Below are 17269 nucleotides of genomic sequence, written 5' to 3'. Positions count from 1 at the left end.
CTATGACATGAATAAGTGCAGTGGCAGTTTAATACCGTCCTCACAGGAAAAACGTTTAGATATTAGATTTTCTTTGAACACATTTTAGTCCACAGTGAAAAGGGTTTTTCTTTCAAAATGCTGGTTGTGATCTATGATATAACCTGTATTGGTAATAAGGTGCAGAAATGATATGTACGTTAACCCTTATGTTGTGTTCGGGTCTCCCGTGACCCGTTTCAAGTTAAAATTATATAATAACTACGCTCTAGTTTTTTTGATCGGAACAAGGCTTCATGATATCCTCCACAGCAGCTATATAAACACTACAAAACTGATTTTGACAATTTTAGCCAAGTCTGAAGGTCTCTAAAAAAATAAAGTGTATAATTTGGTGTTCGGGTCTGGGGAGACCCAGCAGCATTGTTGTGGGTCACTGGGTCAAATTTTGCCCAATCAAAATTCATCTTTGACTTTAGACACCCCACCCCCACCCCCTTCATCCACTGCAACAATAATTTTTCGCATCATGCACCTGGTCTCCCATCCCTCTGCCCCCCTCCCCCCACGGGAACTCGACCTTTCTCAAAGAATATGTACACTAACACTTGAACCTGAACTCACACATGCACGTGTGCAATATGTGGTGTAATATTTGGGCCATAAAATAAAATTACAACAGGATTGTACGGTTTACGGTTACGAATGCATAATAAGTTAGTTATGATGTAGTTAAAACAATATTGGATGATAGTCATTTTTTTTTTGTGTTTTGGACTGAGATAAATCATGGGTCAAAATTGACCCGCGAACACCATGAACGTTAACAGCTTTCGAACACAACACAAGGGTTAAGAAAGATGTTTCACTTTCAGCTCTTGATTCTGTTTTGACTATTTAAATGGTAAAACAATAGAGATAGTGGTCTAGAAGTCCTTGTTTATATTTCAGATTCATCTCCATGTTCTCAATCCAAATAGTCACTAAAATAAGTTTAGAACAGACTGAGACATATTTTTCAGAGACCCACTGATATCTAGATTTCTAAATGTGTATCTATTCCCCAAGAGCACCTTTGCAGGTTGAACAAAATCCACTGACCACTCAAGGCTTTAAGTGTATATTTAGGGATCATTTCTAGTGTTATGAATGACTCCATGGTTTTCTCAAAGGATGACATGTCTCTTTATCTTCTAATCTCAACCAAAGAACCACTTCTTTCTACCGTTAGGTTATTTTGAAAATGACAGTTGCAAAAGGGGGAAAAATGCATCGAGTAGGAATAAGAAAGAAACGGCAAGGTAATATTTCTGTTTTTATTGCTCCTTTATTTAAACCTTGTAGATGTTCAAACAGGATACTTTCCAGGAGGTATCTCCACTTAGCTTTACAGAAGACATCTAGAAAAGATCATTTGGAGATTCCTTTTCAAAATAAATAAACTAAGTTTACCCTAATGTTCTTTTGCTTTAACAATTGTAACAAATTATGAAGTGGAGTTGTACTTGTTTTGATTAATGGTTAGAAATCGTATTGCACAATACTGTATGAGATTTTAAAGGGAGCGTCAGGTGTTGACACAAAGCCCTGTGGGCTTCTCCCCATTACAGAAACACATTTAAATAGGTGGACAAATATCTCACATCTAAAGTTGTAGTTTTATTTAATATTCAAATTAACTTGCCTTAATATAAAAATATAGACTGTTAGGTAATGTCAGGAGAGAAGTCTGCAGTAAGTCAAACATGGCAGTGAAGCTTGAGATGTGGTTTGCTGCAACCTTACTTAGAAAACCATTGACATCACTAATTTAGATGGTCAACACCAAAGTGGTCGCTGAACTTGACATCAGTTTTACTTGGACAAGAGCTTAGACCTATTGACTGGATCCAACTTCACTGTATATTGGGATTTAGGCTAAGGCTTGTAGTTAAACAAGGCCCAGGTGTGATTATTCTGTTGGTGTGTTTTGTTTAGTTGACTATTGTGCCTTATGTATTATTTTGCCCCCTGCTCATTACAAAAGATCACACATTTTTTTGCAATCTTTGACCTGAACAAAGATATTTAAATTCATTATGTATAAGGGTTTTGGGAATGCAGACTGTTAGGAGCCGAAGAACCAACTTGATACAATGTGTGGAACATTCTGAATACCTGAATTTTCAGCTGTTTTGTCAACCTCAAGTGTGACTGATCTTGTACAGAAATAGCAAACTACTTGGTTAGCTCTCTAAACTGTTCGTTTTGTTCTCCAAAAATAAGCAAACTCGTTTGAAAATTATCCACTCTTTTCTGTGGGAAAATGTAACCTTAGGGGGTAATTATTCTTCTTCATGTGCAACACTAGACAGATATGTGCTTCTAAACCCGATACATGCAAAACAAATGCCGTTTGCTCCCCAACCTTTTACTTTTAGACACAAAGATAACCAAATAAACGACTCCATTTATAGACTGTACTACTAGAAACTAGTTATGTGTTCAATTTCCTTTGTTGAATAATTTCTTCCCTTGAGTTTTACCATATTTGTTAACCATCCCATACCGTTAATGGTTTGATATTGCTTTAAATAACTGCAGAGCCTTTTAAATTACTGTAAGTTTTGTACTGTAAAAAGGTTTATTCCAAATAAAATACTTGACAGACTTGTCTTTCCTGAAACTACCCACAATTGTGAGTTGAGAATAATTGACACCACACATGTTTTTTTAAAGAATTTTTTTAATTTATTCTTCAGATGTACAGCATCATCCAATTCTGCTTTACATGGGCTTAGGAGGGGCTCTTGGTGCACCGGCCTGTAAAGAAAAAAAGGGAACATTTAGACTTCTCATATAGACCCTTCTCACAGTGGACAATGTGACTTGTCAAACAAAAAGAAAAGAAATCCCCATATCATCTGCATTCATTCAGCGGTGCCAGTTTCAACACCTGCACTAGACCTATTATTGGTCATAATATCTACTGTGACTATGACTAAGTGTAGTTTAGCAGATCCAACAGTTAACGCAACACAGACTAGTAGAAAGTACTTACAGCGGGCCTGAATCTGGGAGGTGGGGTGCGGTCTTTCCTTGCCTCACAAGAGCGGTTCCTCACCACCTTACTGTGGATGGCACAGCTGACACAGTAGTGGAGCTTCACGTAGAGTTTGGGCAAAACGTAAGCTGCAGGGTGAAAGATTCAGATTAGGACAAGCCACAAGAATCAAAAAGACAATTTATGATGCAAACAGCCTGTTCACTTACAGTCAAAGACACTGGCCTCTGAGATGTCTCTCACTGCCGCGGCCTCCACGATGTTCCTAATGACAAACTTCTTGATGGCCTTATCCTTGGGCACACAGCGGGCACAGTTGGTGCAGCGGATGGGCTGCACATGGCCACGACCCTTCTTGGCACGACCGTTATTCCTCCTTTTCTTTGTCTGTAAAACAAAAATCAGAAGAGTCAGAGAGACATACAACCTAAAAACCAAACAGTGCAATAGCTATGCTTCTATTTAACAAAACAACTTAAGTACCTAAAATTGGCATCAAAGTCAAGGCAAAGGTCTGGTCTGCTTATGTTTAACATTAAAGAATTTCCCCTTTTAAATAAAAATAATTTGTCTCCAAGTGAATTGCTAAAAGTATTGATTTTTACAGAGTATTTACCAAATACAACTTTTTTCCTAGTATACAAACTTAAGTACCATTTGTAAACTTTTTTTAATATCTTAGTGTAATTTGACAACTGTTGGCATGCTGAATACAATTATGTTTTTGAGTTACCGTTTTTGCCTTTTTATTAAATGTCTTAGCAATATGTTATTTGCATGCACAATACACGAAGGAAAATTATATTCAAGGGAAACCTATATGGCAATTAACCTTTCTTTTAATACAAAGCACAGCACAAACAGTCCCGGGATTTGTCAATCAATTGCCAGTCTTCCAATACATATTTTTTTCCAACAGGCTTTGAGCAAGGTAATACGTCAATATTATCTGAAAATAGCCCGTACACTTAACTAATCCTAAACGCAATGCAAATATAAGATGGTGGGGGGAATTAACCATAATCGTGTATCTCTCCTAAACCGGGCTTTGTATAGCTTTGTATATGCATGTGATGGCAGCGGTGTCTCAAACCCGACAGCCATTGCACCACACGTAAAACAATAATAATTTGAAGCTTTTGAGTTATGTCCAACTGACACATTGGTTCACATCGTCGGCATAAAATAAGATATATAATGAATCCACGCCACTTCGTGGTGTATTTCCACATATTAACATCATCCTTCGCCGTTTCACAGGAACACATGCACAAATGGTTAGCATGCTAACAGCTAGCATAAGGCCCCGACTATTTTTATTAATACATTAGAGTGACATTTGTGGACTTTTTTTACACATCGTTGTATAGCTATGTCTTTAAATGGGAATAATACTCAATTACGTGTGATAATTCGAATACAATGACAGTAAATTCAGTTTTTGCCACACGGCCGCCGCTGAAACACACTCACCATGTTGCACGGGAAGCTGGAAAGAGGACCGGAAGAGGTTGTACCGCCAGAAGTAGGGCCATCCGCTCCGCCCTCAAAATATTTATTTCAAAAATACAATCTTGTAGATGCCCTATGTTGTTTATTTCTTCTACAGAATAGTGTGTTCGAATTGAGTGTCTAAACTAAATAAAGAAATGCACAAAATATCTTGAGAAAAATAACCTCATTCATATTTTAATCGCGGAGGGATATCAGTGTAGTCAACGTTTCTTACCAGCGTAACGCGAGTGAGCGGAGTTCATGGGTGGAGGCACACTGGCAGTGCCGTCGAGCACCGCCGTATAGTAAAACAAGCCCACCTATGTTCCTTACTCTACTGAGAATAATCAGAGCCATAAAGTGCGTTAAAATATTATTTATTTCATATCATAAAGATAAAGTGAGTTTCACACTCATTTTGCGATTGAAATTCACCAGACTACTGTGTTTTACTGGCCACATATCTTTCACATCAATGTGAAAATAGCAGACGATTACTTACATGCTTTTCACTATTTCATTGCAATGTTATAAATGTACAGCCAATCATTTCATAGTACATTCTGCAATGTTCGATATTTAAGGATGCCTGTTTATTTGTTCAACTTCAAAAATGACGATTGAATTGCAGACTTGAGTCAGGCTACTTGTTGAAAGTGAGGTTACTATGTGGCAATGCAGTGATCACAGAAGTCTGCACTACATTTCCATACAGAAATAATTAGCTTTAATCATGTAACTTTAAGGAAAACGTAATCTTTATGGATATATGTTACCTATCTCAAGATGGAAGGCTTATTGTGCATGCTGTGTGAAAGGTTGATAGAGAGACAAACTGTAAAGCTTTGGTTAATAGCTTCTCTGGTAAGAGAAGTTTCAGACCATTATAACTTACCCAGGATTAAAAGACAGTGAATTTATACATAATTACAACATGTCCTATTTTAATTCCCAGAATGGTTTATACACAAAGCCAATTCAGATTAAATAAAGAACACCAAATACAATTAAAAAACTTTATTTAAATAGTTTTGTGGCTTGTCCTTATTTCTTCTTGATCTTCTTATCCTTGGACTTCTTTTTGCTCGGCTTCTCTGCATTGGCCTTGTTGTAGAGGTAAAGGCCCACCAGGCCCAGCAGAGTGGGCACCAGAGCCAGACACACGAGGGGGAGCACGTCCGTCACCATTTTCTGCCATGGCGTCTGCTGTGTCAGAGAAACAACCTCCACCTCGAACTCAAGGACAGCGTCACCTAGGAGAAATCCAACTCACGTTTAATGTGTTTTACTCATTTACATTAAGTAAACAAATGAAAATGAAAAGTGAAAAAAGAGATGAGAATAGTTATTAAAAAATGCATGGACTTTATTAGTCAGCAGGTGAAAAATTAATTATTTAATTGTTTGCACTTCAGTGTGCGTACATTCGGTTCACAAATAGGAACATATACATATCTAAATAACGAATGAGGCTTATTCTTTTTTTGTTCATGATTGTACATTTTCACCAAGCCCTTTGCTCATGTCTGTGTTTGTATTGATTTGTCTGCATGGGTTCAGTACCTGGAATTGTAGGAGGGTAACCTTTTTTTCCATATGCGAGGTGAGATGGAATAGTGGCTTTAATTTTTTGCCTAAACGAGAAAAAGAGAACACAGTTACAGGGGAAGAATTTCTCAGATTCCATCACAAAACTATAAATTATAGTAGTTTTTGCAATGGCTTAAGGCTGCATGCAGACTTTAATAAGTAAATCAATTGATAGGCTCTTTCTTTCAAATGGACCTTCACATTTTACTTACCCTTCACACACGCCAACCAAGCTTTGTTCAAGACCTGATAAGAAAATCACACAGAGAAATTCAATCAGGAAAGCGAGCACATTCCCCGGCACACTCAACATGTTGCAGAACTCTCAAATGTGAGCACATCAAAGTGCCACTGATTGAGCAACACCTAATGATTTACTGTTAATTTACCAGCAATAACTGTCCTCTTCCCCAGCTCTACCACAAGCGGGTCCACGGATAGTGACGAGTCGATCACCTTTCCATCCAACAGTTTACCCTGGATAGTGAAATATACATGGTAACGTGTGAGATGGTGACAGGAAAGAACAACACTAAGATTGGAATGATTGATTTGTTTAAATGTATCAACTCCTGAGAAGTTTGAGCATGCACCCTTTTAGGAGGTATACTTGACTATGTTATTCTTCAAAGAAAATATAACAACATATATAATGGATTCTTAATATTGTTACCATCTTATCAACCGAACGATTATTCGATTCATCTATAAAATATTTGTCTGATTAATCACTGATGACAAATAACATTTAGACTGTGAGTTTTCTATTTCCTAAAGATCAACATGTGTGAGCCTCCAGTAGAGAGCCTCCTGTAGGCCTACTATAAGAATGCCTGGATGAAGTGGTTGGGCTTTATTGCTGACGTGTTGCACCGCCCCATCACTCCATAGTAATAGCAAAGGACAGATAAAGGCACACGAGACAATCCCAAATAAAACGTAGGCCTACTGCTTGACAATAAACCACAATCTGCCCCATTTTCATTTCGAAAATGCAGTTCTGACAGCTGCTGAACCCAGATATGTCTGTAATACATAAACACAGCGGGTTCCCATGGTTCATGCAGACGGTGCCACATAGACAACAACTGCTTTCGTCAGCAGCTGGGTCCGCTTCCCTACGATTTATTACAAAACGCAGACATAACGGATTGTTGTGTCCTCTGTCTTACCGTGTAGTGGATTGTCAGCGTATCTCCCATTCTGGAAAGTACAGAGCAAGTTTCGGGTTGCACCTTTGGGTCAGAAGAGTTAACTGTTAACACTGTTGCATATATTTGGCAGTGGGTGTTATTGCTGCATTGTGACTGTGTCTGGCTCACCAGGGTCTCCACCTGCACCTCCTCGACATCATTTTCGTTTCCCTGCGAGAGTCCACAGGTGAGAACTGCCAGGAGCAGTAGAAAAACGGTGCTCTTCATCGTGAACTTCTGGAAAACAGCTGCCATCCAAACCAACAACTTCCGTGTTCAGGCTTCTTCTGCATACAGCAGCGGGGGGAGAGCGTGTCCCTGTGTGTCCAAAATGGCTCAGCCCCGAGTAATGCTGATGTGTTATTATGCTGTAGTGATAAGGACTCGCGGCCCGTGGACGTTGTCCCAACACCTGGGCCTCCCTACAGAGTCCGCGTCGATCATTCCGCCAGCATCCCGTCAGCCGCCGGGGGAGGGGAGGGAGGGGGGGGGGGGGGGGGGCGGCAGCGGTAGCTCTGCAGAGGCGCTGGGGGGCAGTGCTCTGCAGCAGACTGTCAGCTCCTAAAGCCTGTGAGTTATCTGTGTTATTGTTTGAAGCCCCTCACTAACACACTAATATGATACTGACTTCAGAAGAGGACAGCAGACAATGTCAAATGAGGTGAAAGCCCATAATAACAAAAACAGTATTTATCTGTCATATTCAATGTTTATGGATAATAAGTGAACAATAACTTCAAGGAGCAAAAAGAAAGCAGACATACAAATATTAAATTGTCAACAAAAACGTGGCAAAAACGTGGCAATACCTCATACCCAATAATTATCATTATTATCATAATGATAATTATTACTATTATTATTATTAGACATTTTATTATTATTATAATGTTTTTTACAATCAGCTTTCAGGTCACCCAAGGACACTTTACAAAACCAGACAAGAGATTATACATAGTAAGAAAACATAATGTGGAAATTAAATAAAACACACATTGCGTGGTCATTTACAAAGTTGACAAATTAGATTATCTCAAACATGTTCACTACGTTGAGACCATAGACTGTATATATAAAGGTTGAGACCTATTTTCTTCCCCTATATTTAATGATTCATCACCCTTTTTTTTGTTTGAGTGCAATGTATGAGTGCTGTCATGACTCCTGTCAAGCAGAAAACCTCAATGACTTGCTAACAAGATCATTAAATGTCAGCAACTCATGCATGAAGCAGAGTAGTGATTAATCAGCATATAAGAATAGCTTGATTAACAAAGATTGGAAATGTATAAACACTATTTATTCAAATTTCTGAACTACAACTCTGTTACTCTCAAAAAACAAAAAAAGCCAAACTCATAGTACCTGCAAGTTGAGATATAATTCTTGCAGAGTCTGTGCTCATTCCATCTTGTCAACTGTGTTGTTTTCATCTATAAATGACTTCCACTCCCCCTCGCTGTATTTGCAATAATGACCTGCAAAGCAGCAGAGCATCAAACATTTGAACCACCAACTGTCTCAAGTCCTCTGTTTGCCAGCAGGATGTCTTGGAAGTATCATTTGCACAGCTTGCAGTATTTGTGCCACATGCTCATGTATTAGATATGTATTACAATACCTTTTTATGACAAACGTTAGTAGGCTATAATCTCTATGATATGGTGCCAGCTAAACAAACCTAGTCTGCTCAGTGCTAGGTGAAATGCCATGATGTTGCTTGCTCAAGCATTGTGCTGCTCTTTATTTCTGTCCACTGAATCCTGGTGAGCAACAGTGTAGCACAGTGTGTCAAAGCATTGTAAATGTGTGGTGAATTTGTACTTAAATGTCTGAAATAACAGTAAAATACAGATTCCCTCTTTATAAATAGGAGTAGGATCAAGTACATTAAAATGCAAAACATCACAGTGCAGCACAAAATGGAAACTAATTACTCATCTTTTTGTGCAAAATACAAATAAAGCCTGCTTCCCCGTCAGATAACAGACCTATGCATAGCATAGCAGCATATTTATACTTTGCTGGTAAAAAAAAACAGTAAGTCATTTTACGTTACATGATGTTTTATTTAGCTGACAATTTTATCCCCAGCGACATACAATAAGTGCAATAAACCGTGACGATACAAAATCAAAACACATCCTTGTAGTGTCATAAAGATACATTTGTATTTGTTTTCACATACCTTGTTTGCCCCCATTGCCACATTTACCTAATGTGTTAAAGTTCTCTTTTTCCTATATAAGATTTTCTGTTGTTTAAAAATAGTATATAATCTATATATCACCTAATTATTTACATTAAGGATTGCATGATTATTTCTATTCAGAAACTTTTATTTTGTTCCCCATTTGTGGATAAAAATATTGCACTATAGCGTTATGCAATTCTGAAAATAATTTCCTGAAGACAAACTTAATTTAACGTACTTGATTTCACACAAAAAACAGGAACTCTAACAGGATGTCAAGCTCAGTAGCAATTCAAATCAGCATATTTTAAATGACAATGATAATTTCGACTGAACTTGATGCTAAGTGGCATACAGCTTAAAATGCACTGAAGAATGCTTTCAGCTTCTGGTCATCTCTTGGAAAATGTCCTGTGTCTGTTCAAGTGGAAGCTGGTGATGCTTCTCAGCATTTTGTATTGAAATTGATGCCCTCAATGCAATTATACTTTATTTAATTTTAAAATACACTATATTACACAACATTGCAAAATGTGTATATTTTTGTTCCTTTTTTGTTATGTCATGGGCAATAATTAATAATTTTATTTAAAAAGAAGTCGAGAAGAATGACCACACAATTATGTGTGACTAATCAGAAAAATGAAGGAAGTAGTATTTGAGTCTTGGGTGGTTACAAACATGGCCCATTAAAAACAGAGAAACGAATATAACTGTTATGTGTTCGGAGAAAGAACACATTTTTCACCAGAGGTAATTTATTGGCACTACTTATTGTTAACTTTTTGTTAAAGTTATGTGAAGAGTGATATTTATGTTATTGAAATTGAACTAAAAAAGAACTGCAGCTTTAGCAGCATGTTGTGTTTAACCTCATCCTTTCTTTCATTGTTGTGAAAAACCAAAACACTTACAAATCAGAAGTGAAGTGACAATGTTCCAAAATAATTTTGAAATGTGGCAAATCTTTATCAAACCCAAATAAAATCCTGTACCAGAGTGTAGTAATACTCGGGTACAAGTAAAAGTCCTGCAGTTAAAATGTTACTTAAGTAAAAGTACAAAAGTATTGTCACCTAAATGAACTTAAAGTACCAAAATAAACTCATGCAGATTGGTATATTTCAGAATAAGATATATTATATGTTTTGATTATAATTATTGATGCATTAATGTGTTTAGCAAAGCTGGTAAAGGTGCAGCTAGTTTTAATGACTTTGTATACTGCAGGGTAAGCTTGTGAATTTTCTCCAGGTGTAACTAAAGACTTATTTAAGTGATGATTCCCACATCATTAATCCAAATCGGTAAAAGCAACTAAAGGTATGGAATAAATGTAGAAGAGTAAAAGTACACTATTCACATCTGAATTGTTGTGGAGTAGAAGTACAAAGTAGCATAAAAGGGAAATACGCAAGTAAAAGACAAGTATCTCAAAATTGTACTTAAGTACAGTACTTGAGTAAATGTACTTCCCCACCTCTGCAGTCAACCTATGCAGGGTACACAATCAAGGTTTGGCTTTGACATCAAATCTCGCGAGATCTGGTTCACTGCTGAGTTCGTCTCCCGGAAAATACCGTAAGACATAGCAGCAGAGGAAAACTCGGCTAAGGTAGGTAAGGATACTGGCACCATGCACCCAGATAACACACACGCAGGTACCACCAGGTGATTAAATATCGTTGTGTTTAATGGCTGCCTTGTGGCGGCTGTGTAGCCTCGGTGCTGTCCGCTCTGTGGCTGCGGTGGGCGGCTCTCTGGCAGCAGGATGCCCGTTGAGGAGGGGATATAATCGGATGGATGAATGGGGTGGATCGGGTAGTTAGCTAGCGCATCGATAAAGCGATTAAAGTTAAACTGGTAAAGAGTTTACATTATTTTAGATAATGAGGAGGTCGTTAAGCTTGGTAGCTGAGATTAAGTGTGCTTATTCGCTAGCTGAAGCAGTGAGATGGACGGCTGGTAGCCATAACGTAACCGTGTAGCATCCTGCTGCCGTAACCTGAGTCCCCCGGAGCTGAATGAACATGATCAGGCCGGTATATCGTGCAGTAATCACATTTATAAGAGCTCACACTCATACCTGTGAACGCACCTGTGAGAGGAGAGGATCTGGTGTCAGGCAGTGACAGGTGTGGTGGTCCTCTTCAGCACCATGGACAGGGCTAAAGCTAGTCTCAGTTCTTCTGGAGACTTTATTTATTTGTATTTTATCCTCTGTGTGTTAACATACAGTCTATGGTGTTAACTCAATATGAGTCTGTTGATAATCTGAGTCCTTAACTGGCGTTGTAGGATGAACATGAAATATAGCTTCTACACATACTGTTAAATGTAGAGCATTTGCAATTTGTAGATTTCACATAGGGCATATGCCAGAATGTCAAAACATATTACATTACATTTACATTTAGAAAACATTAGTTGGGAACATTCCATCTGTGAAAAACATTTGCTGTGTTGAAAGGCAACATAAACATGTAAACTACAAGATAAATACATGAATACATTGAAATAAAATCAATCTGATAATCAGGCTTATAGCTAGTAAGAGGACTTTTTCGCTTTGATAATTGTGTGCAGTTCTACTCTTAGAGAATGTTTTTGGACTCTGGAATGAAGCTTTGCAGTATATTACGTCGTATACAGATATCGTGTTTTGCAACTACATATCGTCTTGAATGTTGCATGTAAAGGGGAAATTACTAGACTGTTTTTGGTATTGTAGTATTTTTGTTTACCCACTTATTTCAACATCACTGATGTACAAAGAGATCATTACATTTTATTTTCTCCACATCACCCAGCCCTTTATATAAAAGCATTTTACTCCTATACTCTGTTGACACATAAATATGCACAAATGTTTGTTGCCGATACAATAATCAGAATGTTGGACAAAACTGCAGACGTGTTGTTCTGTCCGTGTTTTAGTCCAGGTGGTTTTGTGGTTGGGGATCAACTGAATGGTTTCAAGCCAGGCCTGTAATGTAGGGCATTTTGAATGTGCTCTGAGGGCTTGGCATTGTTGCAAGATAACATTTGAAGGAGAAAGAAAACAATGAGAAGGGTCCAAACAGATTGTGCTGCAGCCTGGAGTCATGGCACTGACATGCACCCCCTTCACCCTCTGTGGTGATGACTGAAGGCAATTAGCATAGCTTGCATCTGTCTTAGGGTGGTGCATGTAGAAATCAGAGATCCTTTATTTGTCCCACAGCGATGACATTTACATAAAAAGGTGACAGTTTCTGTCATGGTAGTGCAGTGTTTTCAGATCATTAAAAGAGCAGGAGTGTGCCCTTCTTTGTAATTTAACAAAGGCCTTAAAGAGCGTGTAACTTATTACTAATCATCTCTTTATTCCAACATGTTTGTGAGAATCATTCATCTGATTTCACAATGCAATATTGCATTAAACATAAAAGTAATAATGTGTATTTGTTCTGTTTCTTTTCAGCCCCCCTTTTTAATCAAACCTTGCTGGACAAGTACACATTTGTGAAAAATCATCTTTGATCAAGGTTGTAGCCACACACTGAAGTTTCAGAACCTCATCTGAATCATGGGGAACCTTTTTGGGAATTTGCTGAAAAGCCTCATAGGGAAGAAGGAGATGAGGATCTTGATGGTGGGCCTCGATGCTGCAGGAAAAACTACAATCCTATACAAACTCAAACTGGGGGAAATAGTCACCACCATCCCAACCATCGGTAGGTGCTCAGTCAAAAATAATATCTGTTGCTAATTCTTGTCATATGCATAAATGGACCGCCATTTTTGTTTTACATGTTGTATGAACCCACTCTTATTTCCAGGGTTTAACGTGGAGACAGTGGAGTACAAGAACATCAGCTTCACTGTGTGGGATGTGGGCGGGCAGGACAAGATCCGCCCCCTGTGGAGACACTACTTTCAGAACACACAGGGTGAGAAGAGCTAATCAAACGCTACTTTCCTGTTCTTCCTCAGAAAGAATTAGGATGACGTTTTTTATGTTTGGCTGTTTCAGGTCTAATCTTCGTGGTGGACAGTAACGACAGAGAGCGTGTGAACGAAGCACGGGAGGAGCTGATGAGGATGTTAGCTGAGGACGAACTGAGGGATGCAGTCCTCCTTGTGTTTGCCAACAAACAGGCAAGAAACTATAAACTGTTCGGCATACTGTATATACACACTTATTGTACATATTGCATATACATTGACACAAAAAAGGGTTGTAGTGGAAGATCAGTCCATATCAACAAACCTCTTAGTATCTTCAAAATAGAATTCTACTGCTATAATCATTATTGTCTAAATTAAAAGATGATAATAAGCGTATGTGTAAACTTGGTAATAAAATCGATTCTGATCTGAAATACCTTAGTTGAATGATGAAAAGCTATTGTGGCTTACAACCTTACAACCCTCTGGAAGTCTTTGATGGAAAAAATATACATAGTTTCGTTTGTGACCTTCTATCCTTTATATACATTTATCACGTTTGCAATATCAGTCAATATCACCATAATTAGATCTGTTTCAAACCAAAACCATACACACACATCTGCAGAAAAAACAATACTTGCAATTTTAACCTAAACTAAAATGGAAGATATTTGCTTTCTAGTCACACAAAGCCAGATGACTGACCCATGACTTCTCTCACCCTCTCCTCTCTGAACAGGACTTACCGAACGCCATGAATTCCGCTGAGATCACAGACAAGTTGGGCTTACACTCCCTGCGTCACCGTAACTGGTACATCCAGGCCACCTGCGCCACCAGCGGAGACGGCCTCTACGAGGGTCTTGATTGGCTGGCCAATCAACTCAAGAACAAAAAATAAACAGGAACAAGCAGCCGTCCAACTTTCTATTTGTTCCTGGAACGGGGGCTTCGGTTAGGTACGGGAGATTTGATCAATAGGTGAAAAGCAAGATTCATGGTTTAAGGGATATTTTAGGCTTTCATTTTCAGTCTGTTGATCTCTAAGTAGTTAACCTGTTAAGCCCCATAGCCCCTGCCCGAAACTGTGTCTTAGGGCTTTTTAACATTTAACAACCTATTAATGTGTCATACCCACTTAACGGGAAGAAACTCAGCTAACTGACGATATTAAAACATTTTGCAGAAACAAAACACAACTCTAATGCCGAGCGTCTGAATTAGCACTAAGTGAAAGAGTGCTAACGCACTTAGCACATAACTCACAGTAGAAATATTTTATACTTCATCGGATCTGCACAAACAAGACATAAAATTCGCGGCAGCGAAGGCAAAACCAGACAACACACAACTTAGCTTTACGTAGCCAAAACGGCAAATACGTCGTACCTTTGCTGTTTCTGATCAAAAGTTGTGATCAATGGCATTAAAATGCATGAAAACGCTGCTGAAGGTTAAGCCAATGTCTCTGTGTCACTTTGAAATGATTACTGATAATCCATCATAACATTTCTGTAAAAAACTGAGTTTTCATACAAAGTGTATGAGAGCTGTAACCCAGCTTCCGGTTTTGGGCATGCTGGCTGCGCATCACTCCCTTCACCAATGGTAATGTTTAGATGGATTTTAGGAACTTCCCTCTCGATTCTATTGGCTCTAACGGTTCAAAAGTGGTGTCAATCACCAAAATCGACCAAAGGGTTCCAGAGATATGGCAAATACACCCAAATGACCCCAGAAGTTGGTTCTTTTTTCTAAATCTCTAAAAAGGTCAAATTTCACTTGTTTTGCATCAATCTTGATACAGGGTACTTATTATATGTTATAGTTTGGATTCCTAAATCTTTTAGTCTACTATCCCATCATTCAAGGGTGTTTTTCACTATAAGTCATGTTTTCTTTTTTGACGGACACTATCATTTAAATTTTTTTACTATGTTCAATCTGAATTTACTTTAAAATAAAAAAATCTATATTGATTCTGACTTTTCTACATCCAACTCACAGGTTTATCATTACTTTGAGAAAAAAGATGATTAATTTACCCCTTTTAGAAGTGAAGATCTAGTCATTTGTTCTGGGCATGTCATTATCGAGCCTGAGACCTGAAAAACAGGCTTGGGGCTTAACAGGTTAACAGTGCTTATTAGAAATTGATTCTCATGTACTTCATATAATCGCACACATACATAATGGACATTAATCACAAGCAATCACAGCACACACTTGCTTTTCCTGTGTCCACCTCTTGTCCTTAGGTGCAGTGTACTGTATGTTTGTCTCTAGGTGCTGTACCAAGTCTCCACTGAGTCAGCAGTGAGTCAAAGATGACTTCTTGTTGATGTATTTTGGTTTCATCTGTCAGCTGTCCATACAAAGAACTGCTCTCTGTCAGTTGCACTTCCTGTTTTTTTATGTTTTTCTAACAGAGCCATGTTTGGGAACAATCACAGCTGATGCATGTCACCCTAATTCTACATTTCAATTTGTGAGCAATGCTGAGGCACTTCGATACTCAGATACAGTGTGTAAATGTGTGCGAGTGTGCAAACATTCTGTGTGTGTTTGTGTCAGCGGTCAGTATTATTCGAGAACAAATTCAACAGGAGAGGAGTTTCCCCTGTCCCTCTTACTGCTTCATTTTTTAAATGTTTCAATATCTGTGTCGTGATTTTACTACCAATGTTTCTGAAGCGTCAAAGTCGCCCTTTTAAAATATTTTTAAACGCACAAGACATTCTCAACCGCCTGCATGCGTACTGGTAGATCTTGCTGACATTGTTGCAAACCTTTCCATCCTGGGAGCTGCATGCACGTCGATGCTGCTTGTAGATGTTTCAAACTGCTCTCATTGTGTTCTGATGCTGTTTGCAGTAGGATGCACATACTTACAATCGACCATTATCTGCATTTAGTATCAACATGCGCTGAATACAGTATAGTCAGCTTTATGCTCTGTCAATGTGAAAGCAGTAAACAACACACAACACACATGACCTGCTCAGTTGCTGCTTATTTGCCTCCGTGGGCTGAGTACTCAATCTGCGTCAGGTTGCTCTCTGTGTTTTTGTCTCAGAATGTGAATATTGTTGATGAATCTATAAATGGCTGTAATATTTATTTAACATGCATATTGCTTTAGTTCAGTGATTATTATGTGAAAGAAAGCAGGGTAATCAGAACACATCCACGTCGTGTGTCACAACTGAAACCAGCAGAACCCACAGACCTATGTCAGTAAAAAAACTTCTCGTGTGCCATACATGGGTACTACTACTCGTATACCAGTGACAGTACAACATACTGTAAATCCACCCCAACATTGTGCATCTTTTGCATCTATGTTAAATCATGAGTTTAATCATTTGGGTTTTGTGGCCTTATATGTAGAATTGACTTCTATTTCCTTTCAGCTTAATCGGTTCTGATTTGGAGTCACATATATTTATCTATAAAGACTGATTTAATGTATTTCTTAATTCCCTCAAATGGTGGGTTTTATATCATCATTTTAAATTATTAGGTTTTCGTCTTTTGTTTTATCAGTTTACTTGATTCTTACTCAGTGGTAGATTTATTTGGTTTTCTTTGGGGTGTAAGGAAACTTTGATGTAGACTGTCTGTGAAACAATGATAATCAGTGCAAACAAAAACATTAAAATGATTCATTCTGTACCGTTATAGTTACACAAGTAGATATAAAAACGGTAAATAACATGTTTCAATGCTGAGTGCAAGGAGACATCTGTATGTGATGTAAGACCAGAAGAAAAGTCCTGCTGTATTACAAATAAACCACTTTTCTGTACGACCTGTCTCATCAACTCAGTGTTACTGATTAAT

At 38.2% G+C, this 17269-nt stretch overlaps 3 protein-coding genes across 4 annotated transcripts; 1 reads left to right on the top strand and 2 right to left on the bottom strand.

Moving 5' to 3' along the window:
• Positions 1-2692: 2692 nt before the first annotated feature.
• On the bottom strand, positions 2693-4557 carry LOC117489658 (40S ribosomal protein S26). Its single transcript, XM_034139121.1, has 4 exons — positions 4540-4557; positions 3232-3472; positions 3020-3150; positions 2693-2781 (listed from the first exon to the last, which is right to left on the bottom strand). The coding sequence occupies exons 1-4, from the start codon at positions 4555-4557 to the stop codon at positions 2746-2748; spliced, it is 426 nt and encodes a 141-aa protein (XP_033995012.1). The 3' UTR covers positions 2693-2745.
• A 961-nt stretch (positions 4558-5518) lies between these two features.
• Positions 5519-7775, bottom strand: fkbp11 (FKBP prolyl isomerase 11). Its single transcript, XM_034138542.1, has 6 exons — positions 7429-7775; positions 7279-7341; positions 6496-6583; positions 6319-6352; positions 6080-6150; positions 5519-5769 (listed from the first exon to the last, which is right to left on the bottom strand). Exons 1-6 carry the CDS (start codon positions 7552-7554, stop codon positions 5561-5563), a joined length of 591 nt encoding a protein of 196 aa, XP_033994433.1. The 5' UTR covers positions 7555-7775; the 3' UTR covers positions 5519-5560.
• A 3278-nt stretch (positions 7776-11053) lies between these two features.
• On the top strand, positions 11054-14920 carry LOC117489330 (ADP-ribosylation factor 3-like). 2 transcript variants are annotated; one of them, XM_034138540.1, is made up of 5 exons: positions 11054-11108; positions 12957-13209; positions 13315-13425; positions 13509-13633; positions 14166-14920. In XM_034138540.1, exons 2-5 carry the CDS (start codon positions 13062-13064, stop codon positions 14325-14327), a joined length of 546 nt encoding a protein of 181 aa, XP_033994431.1. In that variant the 5' UTR covers positions 11054-11108; positions 12957-13061; the 3' UTR covers positions 14328-14920. The 2 variants fall into 2 exon arrangements, with proteins under 2 accessions (XP_033994431.1, XP_033994432.1); XM_034138541.1 differs by having other exon boundaries at positions 11055-11112.
• Positions 14921-17269: the final 2349 nt, after the last annotated feature.

The sequence above is a fragment of the Trematomus bernacchii genome, unplaced genomic scaffold, assembly GCF_902827165.1.
Source record: "Trematomus bernacchii unplaced genomic scaffold, fTreBer1.1, whole genome shotgun sequence".
In the NCBI taxonomy this organism is placed as follows: Eukaryota; Metazoa; Chordata; class Actinopteri; order Perciformes; family Nototheniidae; genus Trematomus; species Trematomus bernacchii.
The sequence above is the reverse complement of the archived record's forward strand: the minus strand, read 5'-3'. Positions and strand labels throughout refer to the sequence as shown.

Excerpts from the sequence above, each read along its gene's own strand:
- LOC117489658 (XM_034139121.1), bottom strand. Across the intron at positions 3,151-3,231 it reads AGAGGCCAGTGTCTTTGACT|CTTACGTTTTGCCCAAACTC; the intron begins GTAAGTGAACAG and ends TTCACCCTGCAG. Across the intron at positions 2,782-3,019 it reads CTCCCAGATTCAGGCCCGCT|GCCGGTGCACCAAGAGCCCC; the intron begins GTAAGTACTTTC and ends TTTTCTTTACAG.
- LOC117489330 (XM_034138540.1), top strand. The coding sequence starts at position 13,062 with ATGGGGAACCTTTTTGGGAATTTGCTGAAAAGCCTCATAGGGAAGAAG. Across the intron at positions 13,426-13,508 it reads CTACTTTCAGAACACACAGG|GTCTAATCTTCGTGGTGGAC; the intron begins GTGAGAAGAGCT and ends TGGCTGTTTCAG. Across the intron at positions 13,634-14,165 it reads TTGTGTTTGCCAACAAACAG|GACTTACCGAACGCCATGAA; the intron begins GCAAGAAACTAT and ends CTCTCTGAACAG.
- fkbp11 (XM_034138542.1), bottom strand. The coding sequence starts at position 7,554 with ATGGCAGCTGTTTTCCAGAAGTTCACGATGAAGAGCACCGTTTTTCTA. Across the intron at positions 7,342-7,428 it reads AGGTGCAGGTGGAGACCCTG|GTGCAACCCGAAACTTGCTC; the intron begins GTGAGCCAGACA and ends TCTGACCCAAAG. Across the intron at positions 6,151-6,318 it reads TTGGTTGGCGTGTGTGAAGG|GCAAAAAATTAAAGCCACTA; the intron begins GTAAGTAAAATG and ends TTTCTCGTTTAG.